A 20360-nucleotide genomic window follows, 5' to 3' on the forward strand; every position below is an offset into this window, starting at 1 on the left:
GCAGAACTAGGGGCATTATGAGCCAGGTGGCAAGGCCGTACCCTTTGTCTCCCAGTAGCCAGCTCTGCCTTTCTGGCTGCTGCTGAAACATGGCAGATATAACACTGTTGCATAGGATGATCACATCATGGGTGCTCCCAGGGTATCTTGCATTGACTGACATGATATGATGCATGACGTCACACACGGGCTGTACATTAATGGAGTGGAAGCCTTTTCTGTTCCTGTACATATTGGAGTCCTCCAAAGGTGCTCGCAAGGCGACGTGGGTACAATCAATGCAGCTCTGTACCTTTGGGAAGCCAGCAATCCTGGAGAAGCCCACAGCCCAGTGACGCATTGTCTGGGCGGTCACGGTGAACTTTATGAAATAATTCCTCCGTGCATACAGTGCAGCTGTCACCTGGTGAATGCAGACATGTATTGCATGTTGAGAGATGGCACACACATCCCCAGCTGTAACTTGAAATGAGCCGGAGGCATAGAATGAAAGTGCACCTGTAACCTTCACTTCAACTGACAAAGCAGTCCTCCTGATGCTTCCAGGTTGCAGGTCTGCTTTGACCAACTCCCAGATTTCAGTTACAACTTCTTTGCAGAAATGCAGCCTTCTGACACAGTCTGCATCACTCAGGTGGAGGTATGCACGCCTGTCTCGATATACCCGAGATGGGCAAGGCCTCCTGCCCAGCACCCTACGGGTTCTGATGTTTCTGATGCGATGACGTCGAATCAATTGTCTCTAACGTAGCACCATGATGCAGAAGGTTCACACAAGGTATAGCCCCCTTACTTAAATTTTACCTTTGAAAGCAGCTCAAAACAGTAGGAAAGCAGGCAAGACAGGTTCATAGTTCTCTCTCCCCCCCAAGGTCTGTATGGATGGACCACATCCAAGGTCTTGTGACTTCTCCCCACCCCCCTCCTCCGTACTCACTGTGGGCTCAGTGCAGAAACCTTCCGATTGGCACCTCGCCCCCCCCCCGGGCTTGTTTTCCAGCCAACTAATTGCAGTCTTGTAACTTCTCCCCTTATCTCTCCCCCCTCCCTCCTCCCACTCATTGCAGTCTTTAGAAGCCTTCCAATCGGCACCTTGCGCTCTCTCTCTCTCCCCTCCCCCCCACAGCTTGTTTTCTAGCTGAGCCCCGAGCCCCTGTGTCCGGGCGTGGGGCCGATTCTGCCGGCAAAGCTACAACCCTGCAGCCCTGTTTCAAGACGTTCGGTGGTGGTGTGTGAGTGAGTAAAAAAAAAAGAGAAAACTTCTGAAATCCAACATTTACTACGTTGACAGGTAAAAAAAAAATTGAACTTTATTATTGATTTTGACAGTTTTCTTGACTCCCTCCAAAATCTTCGATTTAAAAACAATGGCGACTTTCAGCACCGATTTCACAATGTGCGCTGGTTTTCTTAAGTGCCCAGAAGGTTTTTCGGGAGTGGCCAGATACACTGACTTAAGAGGAAAAAATGTTGGCCAAACTATGAAAAATTATAAAAACCGGCGCAGACATGAGGGAGCGTAAAAAAAAAAAACTGGCTTACAAAAATCGTGAATAAGTCAGTTACGCCAGCGCAGATCACAGGGGGAAACTTGGAAAAAAATAAGTATGCCCAAAAAAACGGCACTAATTGACCCGGGAAAATTGAGCCCATATATTCACTCATTCCACTCCTGAACTGAATCAATGTGGAGAATATAAGATATTTATTGAACTCATATAGAGTTTTAATAGAAATTCATTGTCTCGATCAAATTCTCCAGTCTTTGAGATAAAAAACAAAGATGATCAGGAAGACATTAACTGGAAGGTCAGGAGATAGTCATCCTCAGCTGACAAGTCGTGGACCCAGATCTCTCGGATACTGTTTTTAAACGATGCCAGAGCATATCAATGGTGCTGGTCTCAAAGTTTGTGCTGTAAATGTTTAAAAAAGATTTTTTCTTGTGCTGGAATTCCTTTCCTAAATTAACTCAATATACAAATAAAACCACAACCACACTTTTTATAAGTTCATTGCATTTTATTTTCAGATTCTTTTTTTACCCACGTGATTCAGGTTCTATAATACACCCAAAGCCATAATCCATAAGAATACTTGAACAGTTGTGTTCCAAACAAAATGCTTTATGTGGTGCAGCAACAGGAAAAATATAGAATATCTGGACAGCTATATCAGGCCTTTACAGTCAAAGTAAACATTTTACTATTCAACAACTTATACCACTTTAAATGTAGTAAAACATTCCAAGGTGCTTCACAGGAGCGTTATCAAACTAAATTTGACACCGAGCCACATAAGGAGATATCAGGACAGGTGACTAAAAGCTAGGTCAAAGATGTAGGTTGTAAGGTGCACCTTAAAAGGAGGCGGAGATGTTTCGGGAGGGAATTACAGAGCTCAGGGCCGAGGCAGCTGAAAGCATAGCTGACAATGGTGGAACGATTTAAAATCGGGGATGGGAAAGAGGCCAGAATTGGAGGAGCGCAGAGATCTCGGAGGGTTGTAGGGCTGGAAGAGGTTACAGAGATAGGGAGTGGCGAGGCCATGGAGGGACTCGAAAACAAGGATGAGAGTTTTAACATCGAGGCGTTTTTTTAACCAGGAACCAATGTTGGTCAGCGAGCAAAGGGTTGATGGGTAAATGAGACTTGGTACGAGTTAGGACACGGGCAGCTGAGTTTTGGATGAACTATAGTTTATGTCGGGTGGAAGATGGGAGGCCGGCCAGGAGAGCAACAGAATAGTCAAGTCTAGAGGTAGCAAAGGCATGGATGAGGGTTTCAGCAGCAGATGAGCAGAGGCATGGGCGGAGTCAGGTGATGTTAGAGGTGGAAGTAGGCGGTCTTGGTGATGGAGCGAATATGTGGTCGGAAGCGCATCTTGGGGTTGAATATAACACCAAGGTTGTGAACAGTCTGGTTCAGCCTTAAACAGTTTCCAGAGAGAGGGATGGAGTCGGTGTTGATAACGCTGCAAAGTCTTTAGACATTTTCTGACTCAGACTGAAAACACAAGAACTGTACAGCCTAATACACTGTGGCAATTGCCACACAACATCAAAAATGTAACTAACTTTTTTTTGTGCTGTAAAATATTTTAGTGGTAAACATTTCCTACAAATATAGCATCCTTCCCACTTAGAAAAAAGTTTTCAGTTTTTAAACATGTAAATACAGTTTGAGAACATCCAGAGAGCATTTAATGTTTCATAGCAATATAAAGCTAGAATTAGAAAGTTGAATTAGAATTTCTATTATGCTCAATGTTGCCTTTTCAATACATTACATTCCCATAAATTGTGTTGCAGCAGCTCTTTAGAAAATTGAAAGGAAACCACAGATATTTATACAGAGGTACATTCCCAATGAAAAAAAATAATTTGCACAGTGGTCAGCTTTTAAACCAGGACCTGCAGTGGAAGAAAACAAACCATTAGTTTAAAATATAAAATTAAATCCAGTAAATACTAAGAGGGAGAATTTCCGCAGAATGTCCCGATCTCCTGCCACAATGTTGGCGGATACCCTGGAGAAATGGCATAAACTGCCACCTATGCTATTTCTCCGGAGCTTCCTCTGAAATTATGGAGGGGATCAGGAGAAGCCGCATGGAAATTATTGGTGAAGGTCTGTAATTACTGAATAGACAGGATGAATATTGTATTTCTCTGGTCTAAGCAAGGACTAGAATTTGCTTGTCACATGGAGTGAACTTGATTGGCTGGACACTGGCATCTCGGATGGTGGGGACCAGGGGAGTGTAAAGTAGGATCGTCCACCTAGCACTTCTGACTAAAGATGCTTGCAAACTTTCAGCCTCGTCTCTTGCACTTATGATTTGGGCTGCACCATTGTTAATGGAGCCTCCTCTTCCCATTTAGTTGCTTGATTATCTACCATCATTCGCAACTGGACATTATGGGACTATGTAACTCTGGCTATAGAATGCCGCTTTTTTTGTTTAGCATGTAAGTAGTTTTGTGTTGTAGCCTCACTAGGCTTGTACCTCATTATAAGGTATGCCTGGTGCCTCTCTCTCTCTGATCCTCTGCTCCCTGATCTCTCTCTCTGATCCCCTCCCTCTCTCTCTAGGTGCAGTCTCAAATGCAGTGGCAGTGGAGCACAATCACCTGTCTTAGTTGTAGGTGCCACAGCTTGAATCTCTAGTGGGTTTTCTTTGCCTCTTAATCTGGGAAGGTATGAATATCCTATTTGTACATGGACGTTGAACAAATGAGGAAAAACTAAGAGATTTTAAGAACTTACTCTGAACATTTCATATTTTTGATTACCTGTTTTGCAGCCTTTAATATTTACGGGATTTCTTTGTAGCAGAGGGATCTTTTTTCTGTTTTAAAAGAATAAGTAAGGTGAAACAAATCTTGCAATAAAATATCATTGTTGGTTAAAATATAAAACAGCTTGTTTCTATTCAGAGCTTTCTGTGCAGGAAGCAGGAAGATACATTTTGGCTTTTATGTGTATTTTGGCTCTCATTATTTTACATGGGGCAAAAAAATAATGATGCAAGACCGCAGTGCTGCATCTTGGCAGTCAATTTTATACAAAGTCATATACAAAGTTATATGAGTCGACGCATTTACTGAAGCGGATGAAAGAATGGGCCTTACGCTAAACATCAGTAAGACAAATGTCCTCGGCCGATCCCTTTTTCCCTTCTTAAAAAAGGGTACTAAATTAGCAGTCCTCCAATCCTCCAGCACCATGCCCAGATCGAATGAGGACTAGAAAATGATGGTCAAGGCCTCTGCTATTTCCTCTTTTTGCTTCGCTCAACAGCCTGGGATGCATTTCATCCGGCCCTTTCAAATCTGCTAAACCCCTTAATACTTCCTCTCACTATATTTATTTCATCCAGAATATCACACTCCTCCTCTGATGCAGTTTGCTTTGTTCAGTGACATGCATGTGCTCAAGATGGATAATGCTATAATTCATAGCATGGATATATTTTTGAGATATTTAATTTTTATTAAGAAAATGAATTCAATTAGACTTCAGGAAGAACATACAATTTAAAAAAATAGCATGGATTCAGAAAATGTAGGCTACTCTGCACAGATGTCTTGAAAGTGCCATTTTATCCAGTAAAGCAAATGTTAATTCACAATGAATATTAAAACAGAATTCTAGAGGAATACTTTGAATGAAAGTCCTCAGCCACTCTAAGAAAATGACTAAACTTAATGCTAATTTTATTACTAGCATGGAAACCACTGAATTGGCGACTTCAGCAGGCCAGCCGAGCAAGGAGGAAGGCCCAATGAGGAAAGTAATCATAAATTGTTTCTTTTAAAACAAGTGGGGTCGCAACTTCAGACCAGCTTGAAAACTATTGAACAAATATTTTGGTTCTGTCTTCACTAAGGAAGACACGAATAACCTCCCAAAAATACTAGGGGACCAAGGGTCTAGCGAGAAGGAGGAGCTGAGGAAAATCCTTATTAGTCAGGAAATTGTGTTAGGGAAATTGATGGGATTGAAGACGGATAAATCCCCAGGGCCTGATAGTCTGCATCCCAGAGCACTTAAGGAAGTGGCCCTATAAATAGTAGATGCATTTGGTGGTCATTTTCCAAAATTCCATGGACTCTGGATCAGTACCTATGGATTGGAGGGTAGCTAATGTACCACCACTTTTTAAAAAAGGAGGGAGAGAGAAAACAGGGAATTATAAACCGGTTAGCCTGACACTGGTGGTGGGGAAAATGCTGGAATCAATTATTAAAGATGTAATAGCAGCACATTTGGAAAGCAGTGACAGGATCAGTCCAAGCCAGCATTGATTTATGGAAAGGAAATCAGGCTTGACAAATCTTCTAGAGTTTTTTTGAGGATGTAACTAGTAGAGTGGATAAGGGAGAACCAGTGGATGTGGTGTATTTGGACTTTCAAAAAGCTTTTGACAAAGTCTCACACAAGAGATTAGTGTACAAAATTAAGGCACATGGTATTGAAGTTAATGCATTGACGTGGATAGAGAACTAGTTGACAGACAGGAAGCAAAGAGTGGGAATAAATGGGTCCTTTTCAGAATGGCAGGCAGTGACTAGTGAGGTGCCGCAAGCTTCAGTGCTGAGTTGGACGAAGGAACTGAGTGTAATATCTCCAAGTTTGCAGATGACATTAAGCTGGGTGGCAGTGTGAGCTGTGAGGAGGATGCTAAGAGGCTGCAGGGTGACTTGGACAGGTTAGGTGAATATACTGCATCTGCCATGCATTTGCCCAATGTGGATAAATGTGAGGTTATCCATTTTGGTGGCAAAAACAGGAAGAAAGATTTTCTGAATGGTAACAGATTAGGAAAAGGGGAGGTGCAACGAGACCTGGGTGTCATGGATCATCAGTCATTGAAGGTAGGCATGCAGGTACAGCAGGCAGTAAAGAAAGCAAATGGTAGAGTATTTGAGTATAGGAGCAGGGAGGTCTTACTGCAGTTGTACAGGGCCTTGGTGAGACCACACCTTGAGTACTGTGTGCAGTTTTGGTCTCCTAATCTGAGGAAGGACTTGCTTGCTATTGAGGGAGTGCAGTAAAGGTTCACCAGACTAATTCCTGGGATGGCAGGACTGACATATGAAGAAAGACTGGATCGACTAGGCTTATATCCACTGGAATTTAGAAGAATGAGAGGAGATCTCATAGAAGCATATAAAATTCTGACGGGACTGGACAGGTTAGATGCAGGAAGAACGTTCCCGATGTTGGGGAAGTCCAAAACCAGGGGTCACAGTCCAAGGATAAGGGGTAAGCCATATAGGACCGAGATGAGGAGAAACGTTTTCACCCAGATAGTGATGAGCCTGTGGAATTCTCTACCACAGAAAGATGTTGAGTCCAGTTCATTGGATATATTCAAGAGGGAGTTAGATGTAGCCCTTACGGCTAAAAGGATCAGGGGGTATGGAGAGAAGGCGGGAGTGGGGTACTGACGTTGCATGATCAGCCATGATCATATTGATGGCGGTGCAGGCTTGAAGGACCGAATGGCTTACTCCTGCACCTATTTTCAATGTTTCTATGGGATCCTAGGAATCCACACTATTGGATGAATTTCTCCCAATTTATTCACAGTTGGTTGAGAGATATTACTGGTGCCAGGATTCAGGTGCTACTTTTCCCTTCCTGGATTTACGAAGATGGGCAGATTTCCAGGTTATTGTACTTGACATAAAGGAAAATTGGACAAGGAGAATCACCAGTCCATCAGTGAAACTTGCCTGATTATCTGCCCATTTAAATTAATGGATGAAAAATTGGGCAGGCTTTGTTACAGGTATGTGAGGGCCCGACATTTCTCTCTTGGCTGCACCTAGGTGTTTCTTTACTCCAAGTGCAATGAGGTAAATAGTTTCAGCTGAAAAGCTAGCATTGGCACAGGCACAATAGACAAAATGGCCTCCTTCTGTGCTGTATATTCTGTTATTTATAATTCTTTTATTTTTTGCTCGAGTGAGAGATTGTGATTTGTAGGCAGGGCTATTCCAGTATTAAAACACCAGTGTGTATCTGTGTACATATACATATTAGTCCTGGTACTAAGAAATCAACAGCGAGGTACGCCAGGAACAAAGAGAAAAAATGTTTCAAAAGACCGAGCTGATCCAATCTGTAGGTCATCAAATTTATGCAAAGTGCTGTCAGCTTCCTTGGTCCTTGGTAAATGGAACTGAGATACAGATCAGCCATGATCCTATTGAATGGCGGAACAGGCTTGAGGAACTGAATGGCCTACTCCTGTTTCTATGTTGTAGGAGACATGGGAAATCTGCTCGAGAACTGTGAGGAGCGATTCTACAATCTAGGGCCTGAGCAGGCAGCAGTACCCACAAACAGTACAGCTTGGGAAATGCAGCACATGATTTTCCATCCACTGATTCTGGATCAGGGAGCTTCCAGGGGCAAAGCAAATTAGGTTAATGATGAAAATATATTCTATGGTATTAAATAGGAGATAATTACACACATCCATACATAAAGCACTAAAGGAATAAAAGTAATTTCATAGCATGTTGTTTGTCCAGGTAAATTCTGGAGTCTTAGAAATCCAGCACAGCTTTTGACAATAATGAAAATAAGCATTTATTTAAATATATTTTAATATATCTAAGAACTATTTTAATCACATGCAAGTACAGAACATAATAGATTGTTTAATGTGTCATTTAAAGAATGAAAGATTTTTCAGAAAAATAATTTTTCAGTTCAATACATGGAATACATATACACACAGGTAGAAATAAACCATACCTCTTTCACCTCGGAGACATGTGCCACAGAATGTGAAGCTGAAGAACAGGTGTCGAAATCTGGTGACAGACCTTCTACCAGATCGGACTTTGTCAGTAACTGTCAGTAAACATGACCTATTTAATCAATCTCAAACATAATTCAGATAAAACAGATCTGAGATACATTGAGTGAAATCAAGCTAATTTAAGCATAAAAATGCTTATGTCACAATACTATGGCAACATTTTAAAAAGGTAGCATGGCTTGTGTCTCTCTTTACCTCCTTGTTTTTTTTAAAAAGTTTTTTCCTTTTAGGTCCTTACAAGCCATGCACCATTTCCATTAGCAACAGGTAACTTCTACCAATGTCACCCTGAGCCAACTGATACAGCATCTGGAATAGCAGAGTGGGTGTTCATTTACTAACTATTACAAAATAAGCTAAAGTGGGAGTGGATGAAAAAGAGCACTTTGAATCTAAAGACCACCCCCTCCCTGTCCGAAATCTCAAGACAAAGCAGTGTAAGTGAAATTTAAAGGGACAGGAACAATTAAAGGAGTGCCAAAATTGTAGGGGGGGGGGGGGGGCGGTGCAGTGAGTGGAGGAGACAAGAATTCTCAGAGTCTTTAGAAACATAGAAAATAGGTGCAGGATCAGGCCATTCGGCCCTTCGAGCCTGCACCACCATTCAATATGATCATAGCTGATCATGCAACTTCAGTACCCCATTGCTGCTTTCTCTCCATACCCTTTGATCCCTTTAGCAATAAGGACCACATCTATCACCCTTTTGTATATATCTAATGAAATGGCCTTGACAACTTTCTGTGGTAGACAATTCCACTGGTTCACAACTCTCAGTGAAGAAGATTCTCCTCATCTTGGTCCTAAATGGCTTACCCCTTTATCCTGTGACCCCTGGTTCTGGACTTCCCCAGTATTGGGAACATTCTTCCTGCATCTAACCTGTCCAATCCCGTCAGAATTTTATATGTTTTTATGAAATCTCCTCTCATTCTTCTAAATTCCGGTGAATATAAGCCTAGTCAATCCAGTCTTTCTTCATATGTCAGTCCTGCCATCCCGGGAATTAGTCTGGTGAACCTTTGCTGCACTCCCTCAATAGCAAGCAAGGCCTTCCTCAGATTAGGAGACCAAAACTGCACACAGTACTCAAGGTGTGGTCTCACCAAGGCCCTGTACAACTGCAGTAAGACCTCCCTGCTCCTATACTCAAATACTCTACCATTTGCTTTCTTTACTGCCTGCTGTACCTGCATGCCTACCTTCAATGACTGATGTACCATGACACCCAGGTCTCGTTGCACCTCCCCTTTTCCTAATCTGTCACCATTCAGAAAATCTTTCTTCCTGTTTTTGCCACCAAAATGGATAACCTCACATTTATCCACATTGGGCAAATGCATGGCAGATGCAGTATATTCACCTAACCTGTCCAATCACCCTGCAGCCTCTTAGCATCCTTCTCACAGATCACACCGCCACCCAGCTTAGCGTCATCTGCAAACTTGGAGATATTACATTCAATTCCTTTGTCCAAATCATTAATGTATATTGTAAATAGCTGTGGGCCCAGGACTGAACCTTGCGGGACCCCACTAGTCACTGCCTGCCGTTCTGAAAAGGACCCGTTTATTCCTACTCTTTTTTTCCTGTCTGCCAACCAGTTTTCTATCCACATCAATACATTACCCTAATACCATGTGCTTTAATTTTGCACACTAATCTTGCGTGGAACCTTGTCAAAAGTTAAAATAGTCAGCTCACTCATTAGAAGCCTTTCACAAAAATGAACAGGCAAGGGATTAAATGACAGTTAAAAATGAAGGGAAATGAAACCAATGTTTTGTCATTCATCCATTTCCACATACAAGTTGCATTATAAAACAAATGATTCTCCAATAGATAGCATAAACAAGGCTTCCTCTGTCAAATCAGCCCTGAAATGCCATATCCTTTTCACATACTCTTAAACAAACTTAGTTGCTGACCGCATTAAAGATGAGAATTGGGCTGGGAAACTCATTTCTGGGGGAAGTTGCTTGCTTAGTGTGATTTCCTGGTGGGATTCACACTGCCAAGAGAGTCGCTATCAGTGCAGACAGCAAAATATCGATGGTACTGAAGCACTAGAAGAGCCATCGAAGAAACTTAAAGGTGCAAAGCCACTCTGAAGATTGAAATCTATGTCCCACTAAAGCCTCGGTTAAGACTGGGGCCTTTAGATGCTAAGTGCTGGGGGCCAAAACGGATGGAGAGGAGTCCTCACAAGGCCCTCTCTCTCTAAAGGGGCATCTCAGGGGGTAGAAGAAGTGATGGGATGAATTATCTTTTCTCTGCTCAGATTTTTTATGTTCTAAGTACCTTCATGTTTCTCTTCTCCTGCCCGACAGTAAGCAGGATGGAAGACACACTAATCATTTTGTTTCTTCCAAAACTCAGAATCTGAGAGTGTGGGGTCCTGCAATGTTGGGCATTAACTGGAGTATCACTGCTCATCGTAACCCTGGCACTGAGTCAGTTGGTATCCTTTAACAAACTTCCACCACTGCCTTTAATATAAGTTCGAGGGTCACTGACACACGCCTGGAATAGTGTTTTCAAGAGTTCTCCTATCGGGTTCCAAATTCTCCTTCAAGAAGAAAATCATTTGAGTTTTACCTTCTCTGTTGCCTTTGGTTTTGCTCCTGGACCAGTGGAGGGAAAGGCCTGTTTACCTTTATCCTGTTGCAAAAAATACATTTAAATCAGATTTGTCTTAGCGCCAACAGAATTATTTAGAATTGAAAGCAACTGGCAAAGCAACAACACAAATATATTGTAAATTACTCCAGTCTTCCAAAGAGAAATCACTCCAGTGTAAATGTTTTGTGCACACACTAGTGTAATCCTCATTGGTTCAGTAAGCTGAATAACCACAGCATTTAATCAATGGAGAGTATTGGAGTGTACTAATTTTAATTACAAATACAGAACATATTAGATTGTTTAATGGGTCATTTAAAGAATGAAACATTTTTACGAAAAAGGATTTTGCAGTTCAATACACATACACGGGTAGAAATAAACCATACCTCTTTCTCCTTGGAGACCTGTGTCACAGAATGTGAAGCTGAAGAACAGGTGTCGAAATCTGATGACAGAGCTTCTACCAGATCGGACTTTGTCTGTAACTGTCAGTAAACATGACCCATTTAATCAATCTTAAACATAATTCAGATAAAACAGATTTGAGATACACTGAGTAAAATCAAGTTAATTGAAGCATACAAATGCTTCAACTCCACAATACTATGGCAACATTTTAAAAAATGGCTTGTGTCTCTCTTTACCGCCCTGTTTTCTTAAAAAAATTCTTCCTTTTAGGTCCTCACAAGCCATGCACCATTTCCATTAGCAGCAGATAACTTCTACCAATGTCGCCCTGAGCCAACTGATACAGATGTGGAACAGCAGAGTGGGTGTTCCTTTACTAACTATTACAAAAGAAGCTAAAGTGGGAGTGGATGACAAAGAGCAGTTTGAATCTAAAGACCGCCCCCTCACTGTCCGAAATCTCAAGACAAAGTGGTGTAAGTGAAATTTAAAGGGACAGAAACAATTAAAGGAGTGCTAAAATTGGGGGGTGGGGGGAGTGGAAGAGACACGAATTCTTAAGAGTTTTTAAATTGTCAGCTCACTCATTAGAAGCCTTTAGCAAAAATGAACAGGCAAAGGATTAAATGACAGCTAAAAATGAAGGGAAATGAAACCAATGTTTTGTCATTCATCCATTTCCACATACAAGTTGCATTACAAAACATATAGATAGCATAAACAAGGCTTCCTCTGTCAAATCAGCCCTGAAATGCCACATCCTTTTCACATACTCTTAAACAAACTTAGTTGCTGACCACATTAAAGATGAGAATTGGGCTGGGAAACTCATTTCTGGGGGGAATGTCCACCTCCCTGAAAGTTGCTTGCTTGCTGTGATTTCCTGGTGGGATTCACACTGCCAAGAGAGTCGCTATCAGTGCAGACAGCAAAATATCGATGGTACTGAAGCACTAGAAGAGCCATCGAAGAAACTTAAAGGTGCAAAGCCACTCTGAAGATTGAAATCTATGTCCCACTAAAGCCTCGGTTAAGACTGGGGCCTTTAGCTGCTAAGTGCTGGGGGCCAAAACGGATGGAGAGGAGTCCTCACAAGGCCCTCTCTCTCTAAAGGGGCATCTCAGGGGGTAGAAGAAGTGATGGGATGAATTATCTTTTCTCTGCTCAGATTTTTTATGTTCTAAGTACCTTCATGTTTCTCTTCTCCTGCCCGACAGTAAGCAGGATGAAAGACACACTAATCATTTTGTTTCTTCCAAAACTCAGAATCTGAGAGTGTGGGGTCCTGCAATGTTGGGCATTAACTGGAGTATCACTGCTCATCGTAACCCTGGCACTGAGTCAGTTGGTATCCTTTAACAAACTTCCACCACTGCCTTTAATATAAGTTCGAGGGTCACTGACACACGGATGGAATAGTGTTTTCAAGAGTTCTCCTATCAGGTTCCAAAATCTCCTTCAAGAAGAAAATCATTTGAGTTTTACCTTCTCTGTTGCCTTTGGTTTTGCTCCTGGACCAGTGGAGGGAAAGGCCTGTTTACCTTTATCCTGTTGCAAAAAATACATTTAAATCAGATTTGTCTTAGCGCCAACAGAATTATTTAGAATTGAAAGCAACTGGTAAAGCAACAACACAAATATATTGTAAATTACTCCTGTCTTCCAAAGAGAAATCACTCCAGTGTAAATGTTTTGTGCACACACTAGTGTAAACCTCATTGGTTCAGTAAGCTGAATAACCACAGCATTTAATCAATGGAGAGTATTGGAGTGTACTAATTTTAATTACAGATACAGAACATATTAGATTGTTTAATGGGTCATTTAAAGAATGAAACATTTTTCCGAAAAAGGATTTTGCAGTTCAATACACATACAAGGGTAGAAATAAACCATACCTCTTTCTCCTTGGAGACCTGTGTCACAGAATGTGAAGCTGAAGAACAGGTGTCGAAATCTGATGACAGAGCTTCTACCAGATCGGACTTTGTCAGTAACTGTCAGTAAACATGACCCATTTAATCAATCTTAAACATAATTCAGATAAAACAGATTTGAGATACACTGAGTAAAATCAAGTTAATTGAAGCATACAAATGCTTCAACTCCACAATACTATGGCAACATTTTAAAAAATGGCTTGTGTCTCTCTTTACCGCCCTGTTTTCTTAAAAAAATTCTTCCTTTTAGGTCCTCACAAGCCATGCACCACTTCCATTAGCAGCAGATAACTTCTACCAATGTCGCCCTGAACCAACTGATACAGATGTGGAACAGCAGAGTGGGTGTTCCTTTACTAACTATTACAAAAGAAGCTAAAGTGGGAGTGGATGACAAAGAGCAGTTTGAATCTAAAGACCGCCCCCTCACTGTCCAAAATCTCAAGACAAAGTGGTGTAAGTGAAATTTAAAGGGACAGAAACAATTAAAGGAGTGCTAAAATTGGGGGGTGGGGGAGTGGAAGAGACACAAATTCTTAGAGTTTTTGGAATAGTCAGCTCACTCATTAGAAGCCTTTAGCAAAAATGAACAGGCAAAGGATTAAATGACAGTTAAAAATGAAGGGAAATGAAACCAATGTTTTGTCATTCATCCATTTCCACATACAAGTTGCATTACAAAACATATAGATAGCATAAACAAGGCTTCCTCTGTCAAATCAGCCCTGAAATGCCATATCCTTTTCACATACTCTTAAACAAACTTAGTTGCTGACCACATTAAAGATGAGAATTGGGCTGGGAAACTCATTTCTGGGGGGAATGTCCACCTCCCTGAAAGTTGCTTGCTTGGTGTGATTTCCTGGTGGGATTCACACTGCCAAGAGAGTCGCTATCAGTGCAGACAGCAAAATATCGATGGTACTGAAGCACTAGAAGAGCCATCGAAGAAACTTAAAGGTGCAAAGTCACTCTGAAGATTGAAATCTATGTTCCACTAAAGCCTCGGTTAAGACTGGGGCCTTTAGCTGCTAAGTGCTGGGGGCCAAAACGGATGGAGAGGAGTCCTCACAAGGCCCTCTCTCTCTAAAGGGGCATCTCAGGGGGTAGAAGAAGTGATGGGATGAATTATCTTTTCTCTGCTCAGATTTTTTATGTTCTAAGTACCTTCATGTTTCTCTTCTCCTGCCCGACAGTAAGAAGGATGAAAGACACACTAATCATTTTGTTTCTGCCAAAACTCAGAATCTGAGAGTGTGGGGTCCTGCAATGTTGGGCATTAACTGGAGTATCACTGCTCCTCCTAACCCTGGCACTGAGTCAGTTGGTATCCTTTAACAAACTTCCACCACTGCCTTTAATATAAGTTCACAAAAGGCACTGACACACGGACGGAATAGTGTTTTCAAGAGTTTTCCTATCGGGTTCCAAAATCTCCTTCAAGAATAAAATCATTTGAGTTTTACCTTCTCTGTTGCCTTTGGTTTTTCTACTGGACCAGTGGAGGGAAAGGCCAGTTTACCTTTATCCTGTTGCAAAAAATACATTTAAATCAATCAGATTTGTCTTAGCGCCAACAGAATTATTTAGAATTGAAAGCAGTTGGTAAAGCAACAACACAAATATTGTAAATTACTCCAGTCTTCCAAAAAGAAATCACTCCAGTGTAAATGGGGTGTGCACACACTAGTGTAAACCTCATTTGATCAGTAAGCTGAATAATCACAGCATTTAATTATTATATAGTTGGATTAAATCAATGGAGAGTATTGGAGTGTACTAACTTTAGTTTAACTATTCAGGATTTATACTTTTATAATTACTGTGATTTTAGAATCATTTCTGCTGTTGTACCATAATTACAAAAGTATTTTTAAGTTTAACATTTTTCTAGCTGTTCTGTATATAGAAATATTTTGAAAATAGTAAAATATTGAAACAATTATTGACTTAATGCAAACTAATAGTTGCCCTGCACCTTAGGATCAATTTGTTCTGTAAATCTGTATGCAGGCGGTATCGATTCTTCAGTTTCTCCCACTCGTTCAGCTTTCTTCTTGGTAGCATCTGATTCCTGAAAATATGACAAAAAAATATATTTTTTTAAAATCTAAATTTACAAATATCCATATATTGTGCTTCAAGAAATTTTTGGTAATGCTAACTAAATGAAATCAGCATTTAGGTAATCAAATTTACTGTAAATCTGCTGTGGTGCCTGTAAAAAATCTATACTAGGTTGTTATGAATAGAATTATACCTGGAGATTGTGACATGTGTAGCCCGAGCATGTCAATGAGACTCCAGGGCTAAAGGGAGGCAACATTCACGCATTTCTATCAATAAGATTGAGAGCTTACAAGCTGATTAATTTGATGCCCTTGCCTGCAGCAAATCCTTTACTCGCTCACATCCTCATCGTTCCTTCTGGTCTGATCCCCATCCTCCATCAAGTCCACGTGGTGTAGAATTGAGCATATCTAGCTTACAACAGGATTAGTCATCCATCACTGGATATGGCTGCACCATTGATCGAGCACTATCAAGCCTTACTGTCCAGCATCATCCAGGAGAGCAAAGATAACCACTGGCCTTTTTCCTCCACTATTCCCTTCCACCATCACCTCCAACAAGTGCAATGAGCTCATGAATAGGATGCCATCCTTGGTTCATGCCTCTGGGTCAGAAGGTTGTGTGCTGAAGTCCCACTCCAGCAACTTGAACACATAATTGAGACTAACACTACAGTGAAGAACTGAGGGAGTGATGCACTTCTGGAGGTGCCTTTTTGGATGAGATGCTAATCTAAGTCTGCTTCTTAGGTGGATGTAAAAGATTCCATGGCAATATTTGAAGAGCGGTGCGGTGCGGTGCATCTCTCAATCAACATTAATAAACCAGATTAACTGGTCATTTATCTTATAGCTGTTTGAAAATTTGCTGCTGCATTTCTGACATTACAACAGTGGCTACACTTCATTGGCTGTAAAGTACTTTGGAACTTCCTAAGGTCGTGAAAGGTGCTATATAAATGCAAGTTCTTTCCTTCTTTCTTTATCGATAAGATTTAAATCAGCCATTCAGCTGCCTCTGTTGCGACCTCACCTTACCCTTGCTCACCAAGCCAACTCTAGGTTCCTTCCTGCCAAAGCCCTGGACCCACATCTATGTCTAGTTTCTCCCCTCGTGCACTCTCCAAGCTCACCTTTTCTATGAGATCCACCTCATGCTGACTTGACCTGATTCCCATTAAACTGCTGACCACGCAAGTTCCTTCCTGGCATTGTAACATTGTAAGGGGTGCCTTCAACCTCAAGTTCAGTCCAAAAACATTTATCATCATCATCCCTCCTGAAAAAATACATCTCAAACCCGCTGCTGTTGCAAACTACTATCCCATCTTTAACAACTGTAACCAACCTTCCCTCTCCAGTCCTTGAATGTATTGTCACCTCCCAAATCTGCACTAATCTTTCCCCAGATTCATTTTTGAATCTTGACAATCAGGTTTCTGCCCCATCAAAGAAACCTTAGCCAAAGTCACAAAGACATCCATCCTTGTGACTGTGATTATGATGCATTATCCCTCCTTGACCTCTGCAGCATTTGATATGGTTGAGCGGCCTCCTCCTCCAATGCGTCTCCTCTGTTGTCTGTGGAACTACCCAAGCTCTTTTCCACTCCTGCCTACCCGATCATAGGCAGTGTATCTCCAGTATTGGCTTTTCTCATCACCTCCACATCATTCTCTCAGCATCAACATTCTCTTTGCCCTATCATTATGGCTGTGGCTACAGTTGTCTAGCCCCATGATCTGGTATTCCCTCCCTAAACAACCCCAACTCTAACTCCCTGTGCACCTTTAAGAATTCCTCGCTAAAATGCAACTCTCTGACCAAGCTTTTGTGACCAATCCTAGTATCTCCTTCTTTGGCTTGGTCTCCATGTTTTTTTATTGCAGCTCTCTGCAGCACCTTCAGATGTTTTTCAACATTAAAAATGCTATATAAATGCAAGATGTTGTTAATGTAGGACACTCAGGAAAGTGTCAACTTTCGAGCAAAGAAAAGCAGGCATTCTAATGAGCTTAAAAAAAAAATAGGTAATAGGGGAAGAAAGAACAGCAGGCAGTACCATTACTGTTACACACTGATGTCACTAGACTGGGGGAATTACAGCGTTAACAACAAACCGATTTCACATCTGCTCGTTCTCTCTCTCACTTAGGCGGTCCCTCGTATCGAGGATGACTTGCTTCCACACCAAAAAGGAATAAGTTCACAGGTGTTTCAATGAAGGACCTAATATTTCAGGTCGCGAACTACATATTGAAGGATGGAAGATGCCTGTGCGAGGATTTTGTTAATGTGTGGTGGCCGTTACACACCAGCCACCACACGGGCTTGACAGAGCTAGGTCTTGGTCCAGTGGCAAGGGTTAACTAAGACGACTGGAGACAAGCTCTGCTGCATGAACAGATGTATATTAGCTCCACAAAGTCACAGGAATCTTATTCAAAGACTGAAAGGAGAAGAACAACATTTTCATTTGTACCTTCACTGCAGGGCCAGTGTATTTCGGAGCTGAATTGTCCGGTGCTTCTGATGGGAGTGTTTGTGCAAGCAGGTCAAGTGCATCGAGATCCTTTCAAAATAAAAGGGCATGTTTTCATTTTCTGACACACCTCATCTGAAACATATTCTGACAGCAGCGAAATATTTACTGAAAAACAACACCAGCAACTGTGAGCAATGACACTGGGCATGTGCAGCAGGATAATTATGTCCGAAAGACCTAGCTATAACTGTGTATTTCGGTTCACTACTATAATTCTGGTGTCTAGAACTGTTGTAAGTGGGGTGATTCGAAACGACCAAGGGCAAAACCACTGACAAAAGATGTGGAAAGAGCATTACCAAATGTAACTATTGACCCCCATTATGCGGGGTGAAGGCAGCTGGCACACAACAGGTTACAACAGGACGGGGGAGGTGGATGCGTGAGACCTAGCTGTACTGCTGCAGATGATCACTAGTCCAATGGTAATCGAGCTAACTTCATATAATGTCGGCTAGGGTGAGAACCGGAAGGAGGCCCGGTTTAGCTGCCGGGTTTCAACCAAGCAAAGTGAGAGGAACAGTAAGTGTGTTGTTATTTGCTCCCCGCTGTGCCTCTCTCCGATGAAGTTAACAGTGTTGGTGCTATGAATCTAGGAGGAGGCCATTCCCAATTAATTTCTAGCCTCAGAGATATCTAAGAGGAGAAAATGGAATGGAATCGGCCCAAGGAAATTTGTGCCCTGATTGGAGGATAAAAAATCCACAGAAAAAAAGGAAAATTTATAAGATATATTTTGTTGCTTCTACGAAACAAATATTGCATCTTTATAACTAAATGATTGAGGGTGGCAATGCAGAGTGGTTGTGAATCAGCAGACTGTTTTATAACGCTACCAATGTTTTTTTTCATTGAAGTCAAAGGAAAGAAAAATTGTGAAAGATGTGAAACGGGCTGCCGATTCACTACCACCCATTTTACACTATCAAACAGTGTCAAAATCGACCCTTTTTTCTTTCCTTATTGTTCCCTGTTAACCATTTGCTCTGATTGGTGACGTGACCAATCAGATTGCAAATCCAGAAGCAGGAAGTGGCCCTAAGAATTCCCAACCCACTCCACCTTCAGTTGCGAACAGTGTAAGTAAGGAGCCATACCTGTTGCTGCATAGACAGTGGTGGTGCAGAGTGAGAAGGTGCAACTGAACATTGTGAAAGTTTCACTGGAGAGCTGTGGACAAAGTCTGTCGACAGAGACTCCAGGATGTCATCTTCGGTCATATTCTGTGAAAACAATACGGTAAATGTAGCTAAACCTTCTCAAAGATACTTCAAGAACACAGATACAAAGGCCTCAAGTCCTCAATATTTGAAGCACAAATTAAGAACAAGATTAATTAGCAGGGATGGCCTTTTTCTGCACATGTTCCCTCCATCTCTTTAGGTTCTCACATGTCATGTTACCCAATGGAAAAGATGGAGGGGTGACCTCTGTCAATCCCACTTCTGGAACATGCAAGAGACAGTGGTGGATAATCTTAGTTCTGTCCTTCTGATGACCTGTACAGTTATACTGTTAGACCTGTACTTTATGTTTACATGAAACATCGCTGCTAACACCGGAAATCGCAGAGCGAATAGCAAGAATAATGGTCAGTACCTTACTAAATATGTACGACAGTGAAATAATGAGATGTCATTTTCTCTCAATGGAACCGAGTTTAACCATGAGTTTTTGACGAGTGAAATTCCCTTTTCTCATCTCGGACATTCTTTATGTTGCAAGTACTTTTATGTTTCTCTTATCCGCCTGCCCAGCAGTAAGAAGGAAGCCACACACACTCACCATTTTTGTTTTTCCAAACCTTAGAATGCGAAAGTGTGGGGTCCTCCAAACTCTGGCAATAACTGGAGTATCACTCTGATCATAACCCTGGCATTAAGTGAAGAGTTATCCTTCAACAAACTTCCACCACTGCCTTTAATATAATAAGCGCATAAATTGTCAGTGGTTTATGGAATGGTGACCTGAAGAGTTTTACTGCAGGGAAGTAAATACTCCTTCATAAACAAAAATATTTGAGCTTTACCTTCTCTGATACCTTTGGTTTTGCTCCTTGATGAGTGGAGGGAGAGGCCAGTTTACCTTTATCCTGTTGCAAGAAACAAACTTCATCAGATTCTTCTTTGGGGGCATCAGAATTATTTATAATTCAAAGCCGCTGGTAAAACAGCAACTGAAATATGGCAAACTACTTCAGCATTCTAGAGCACATTGACGCTTGACGTCAGCGTGAACCTCATTTGATCAATAAGTTACACTGCAAATTTCGTGATTATGTAGCAGGATTAATCAACGGAGAGCATTGGTGTGCACTGGTTTCAGTTGAATTTATTCAGCAATTTCTATTTTGTAATTGTCAGATTCCTTATGACCTGTGATATCAGCATCATTTGTATCATTGCAATAAAATGTTAAGTGTTTTTTTTT

At 41.4% G+C, this 20360-nt stretch overlaps 1 protein-coding gene across 24 annotated transcripts in view; it reads right to left on the reverse strand.

Moving 5' to 3' along the window:
• Positions 1 to 2007: 2007 nt before the first annotated feature.
• The window catches only part of cast (calpastatin), a 212746-nt gene continuing 194393 nt past the window's right edge, over positions 2008 to 20360 (reverse strand). For 22 of the 24 annotated variants that reach the window (XM_070884722.1, XM_070884718.1, XM_070884626.1 and 19 more), the window contains 12 exons: positions 19960 to 20022; positions 19028 to 19153; positions 17868 to 17957; positions 15292 to 15387; positions 14780 to 14842; positions 13272 to 13370; positions 12859 to 12921; positions 11352 to 11450; positions 10939 to 11001; positions 8274 to 8372; positions 4295 to 4350; positions 2008 to 3412 (listed from right to left, as the gene is read on the reverse strand). In XM_070884722.1, coding sequence (XP_070740823.1) covers positions 4309 to 4350; positions 8274 to 8372; positions 10939 to 11001; positions 11352 to 11450; positions 12859 to 12921; positions 13272 to 13370; positions 14780 to 14842; positions 15292 to 15387; positions 17868 to 17957; positions 19028 to 19153; positions 19960 to 20022 — 903 coding nt within the window. In that variant the 3' untranslated portion in view covers positions 2008 to 3412; positions 4295 to 4308. The remainder of the gene's footprint in view (positions 3413 to 4294; positions 4351 to 8273; positions 8373 to 10938; positions 11002 to 11351; positions 11451 to 12858; positions 12922 to 13271; positions 13371 to 14779; positions 14843 to 15291; positions 15388 to 17867; positions 17958 to 19027; positions 19154 to 19959; positions 20023 to 20360) is intronic. The other 2 variants (XM_070884575.1, XM_070884568.1) reach the window with 2 other exon arrangements.

This window comes from Pristiophorus japonicus, chromosome 1 (assembly GCF_044704955.1).
Source record: "Pristiophorus japonicus isolate sPriJap1 chromosome 1, sPriJap1.hap1, whole genome shotgun sequence".
NCBI lineage: Eukaryota > Metazoa > Chordata > Chondrichthyes > Pristiophoridae > Pristiophorus > Pristiophorus japonicus.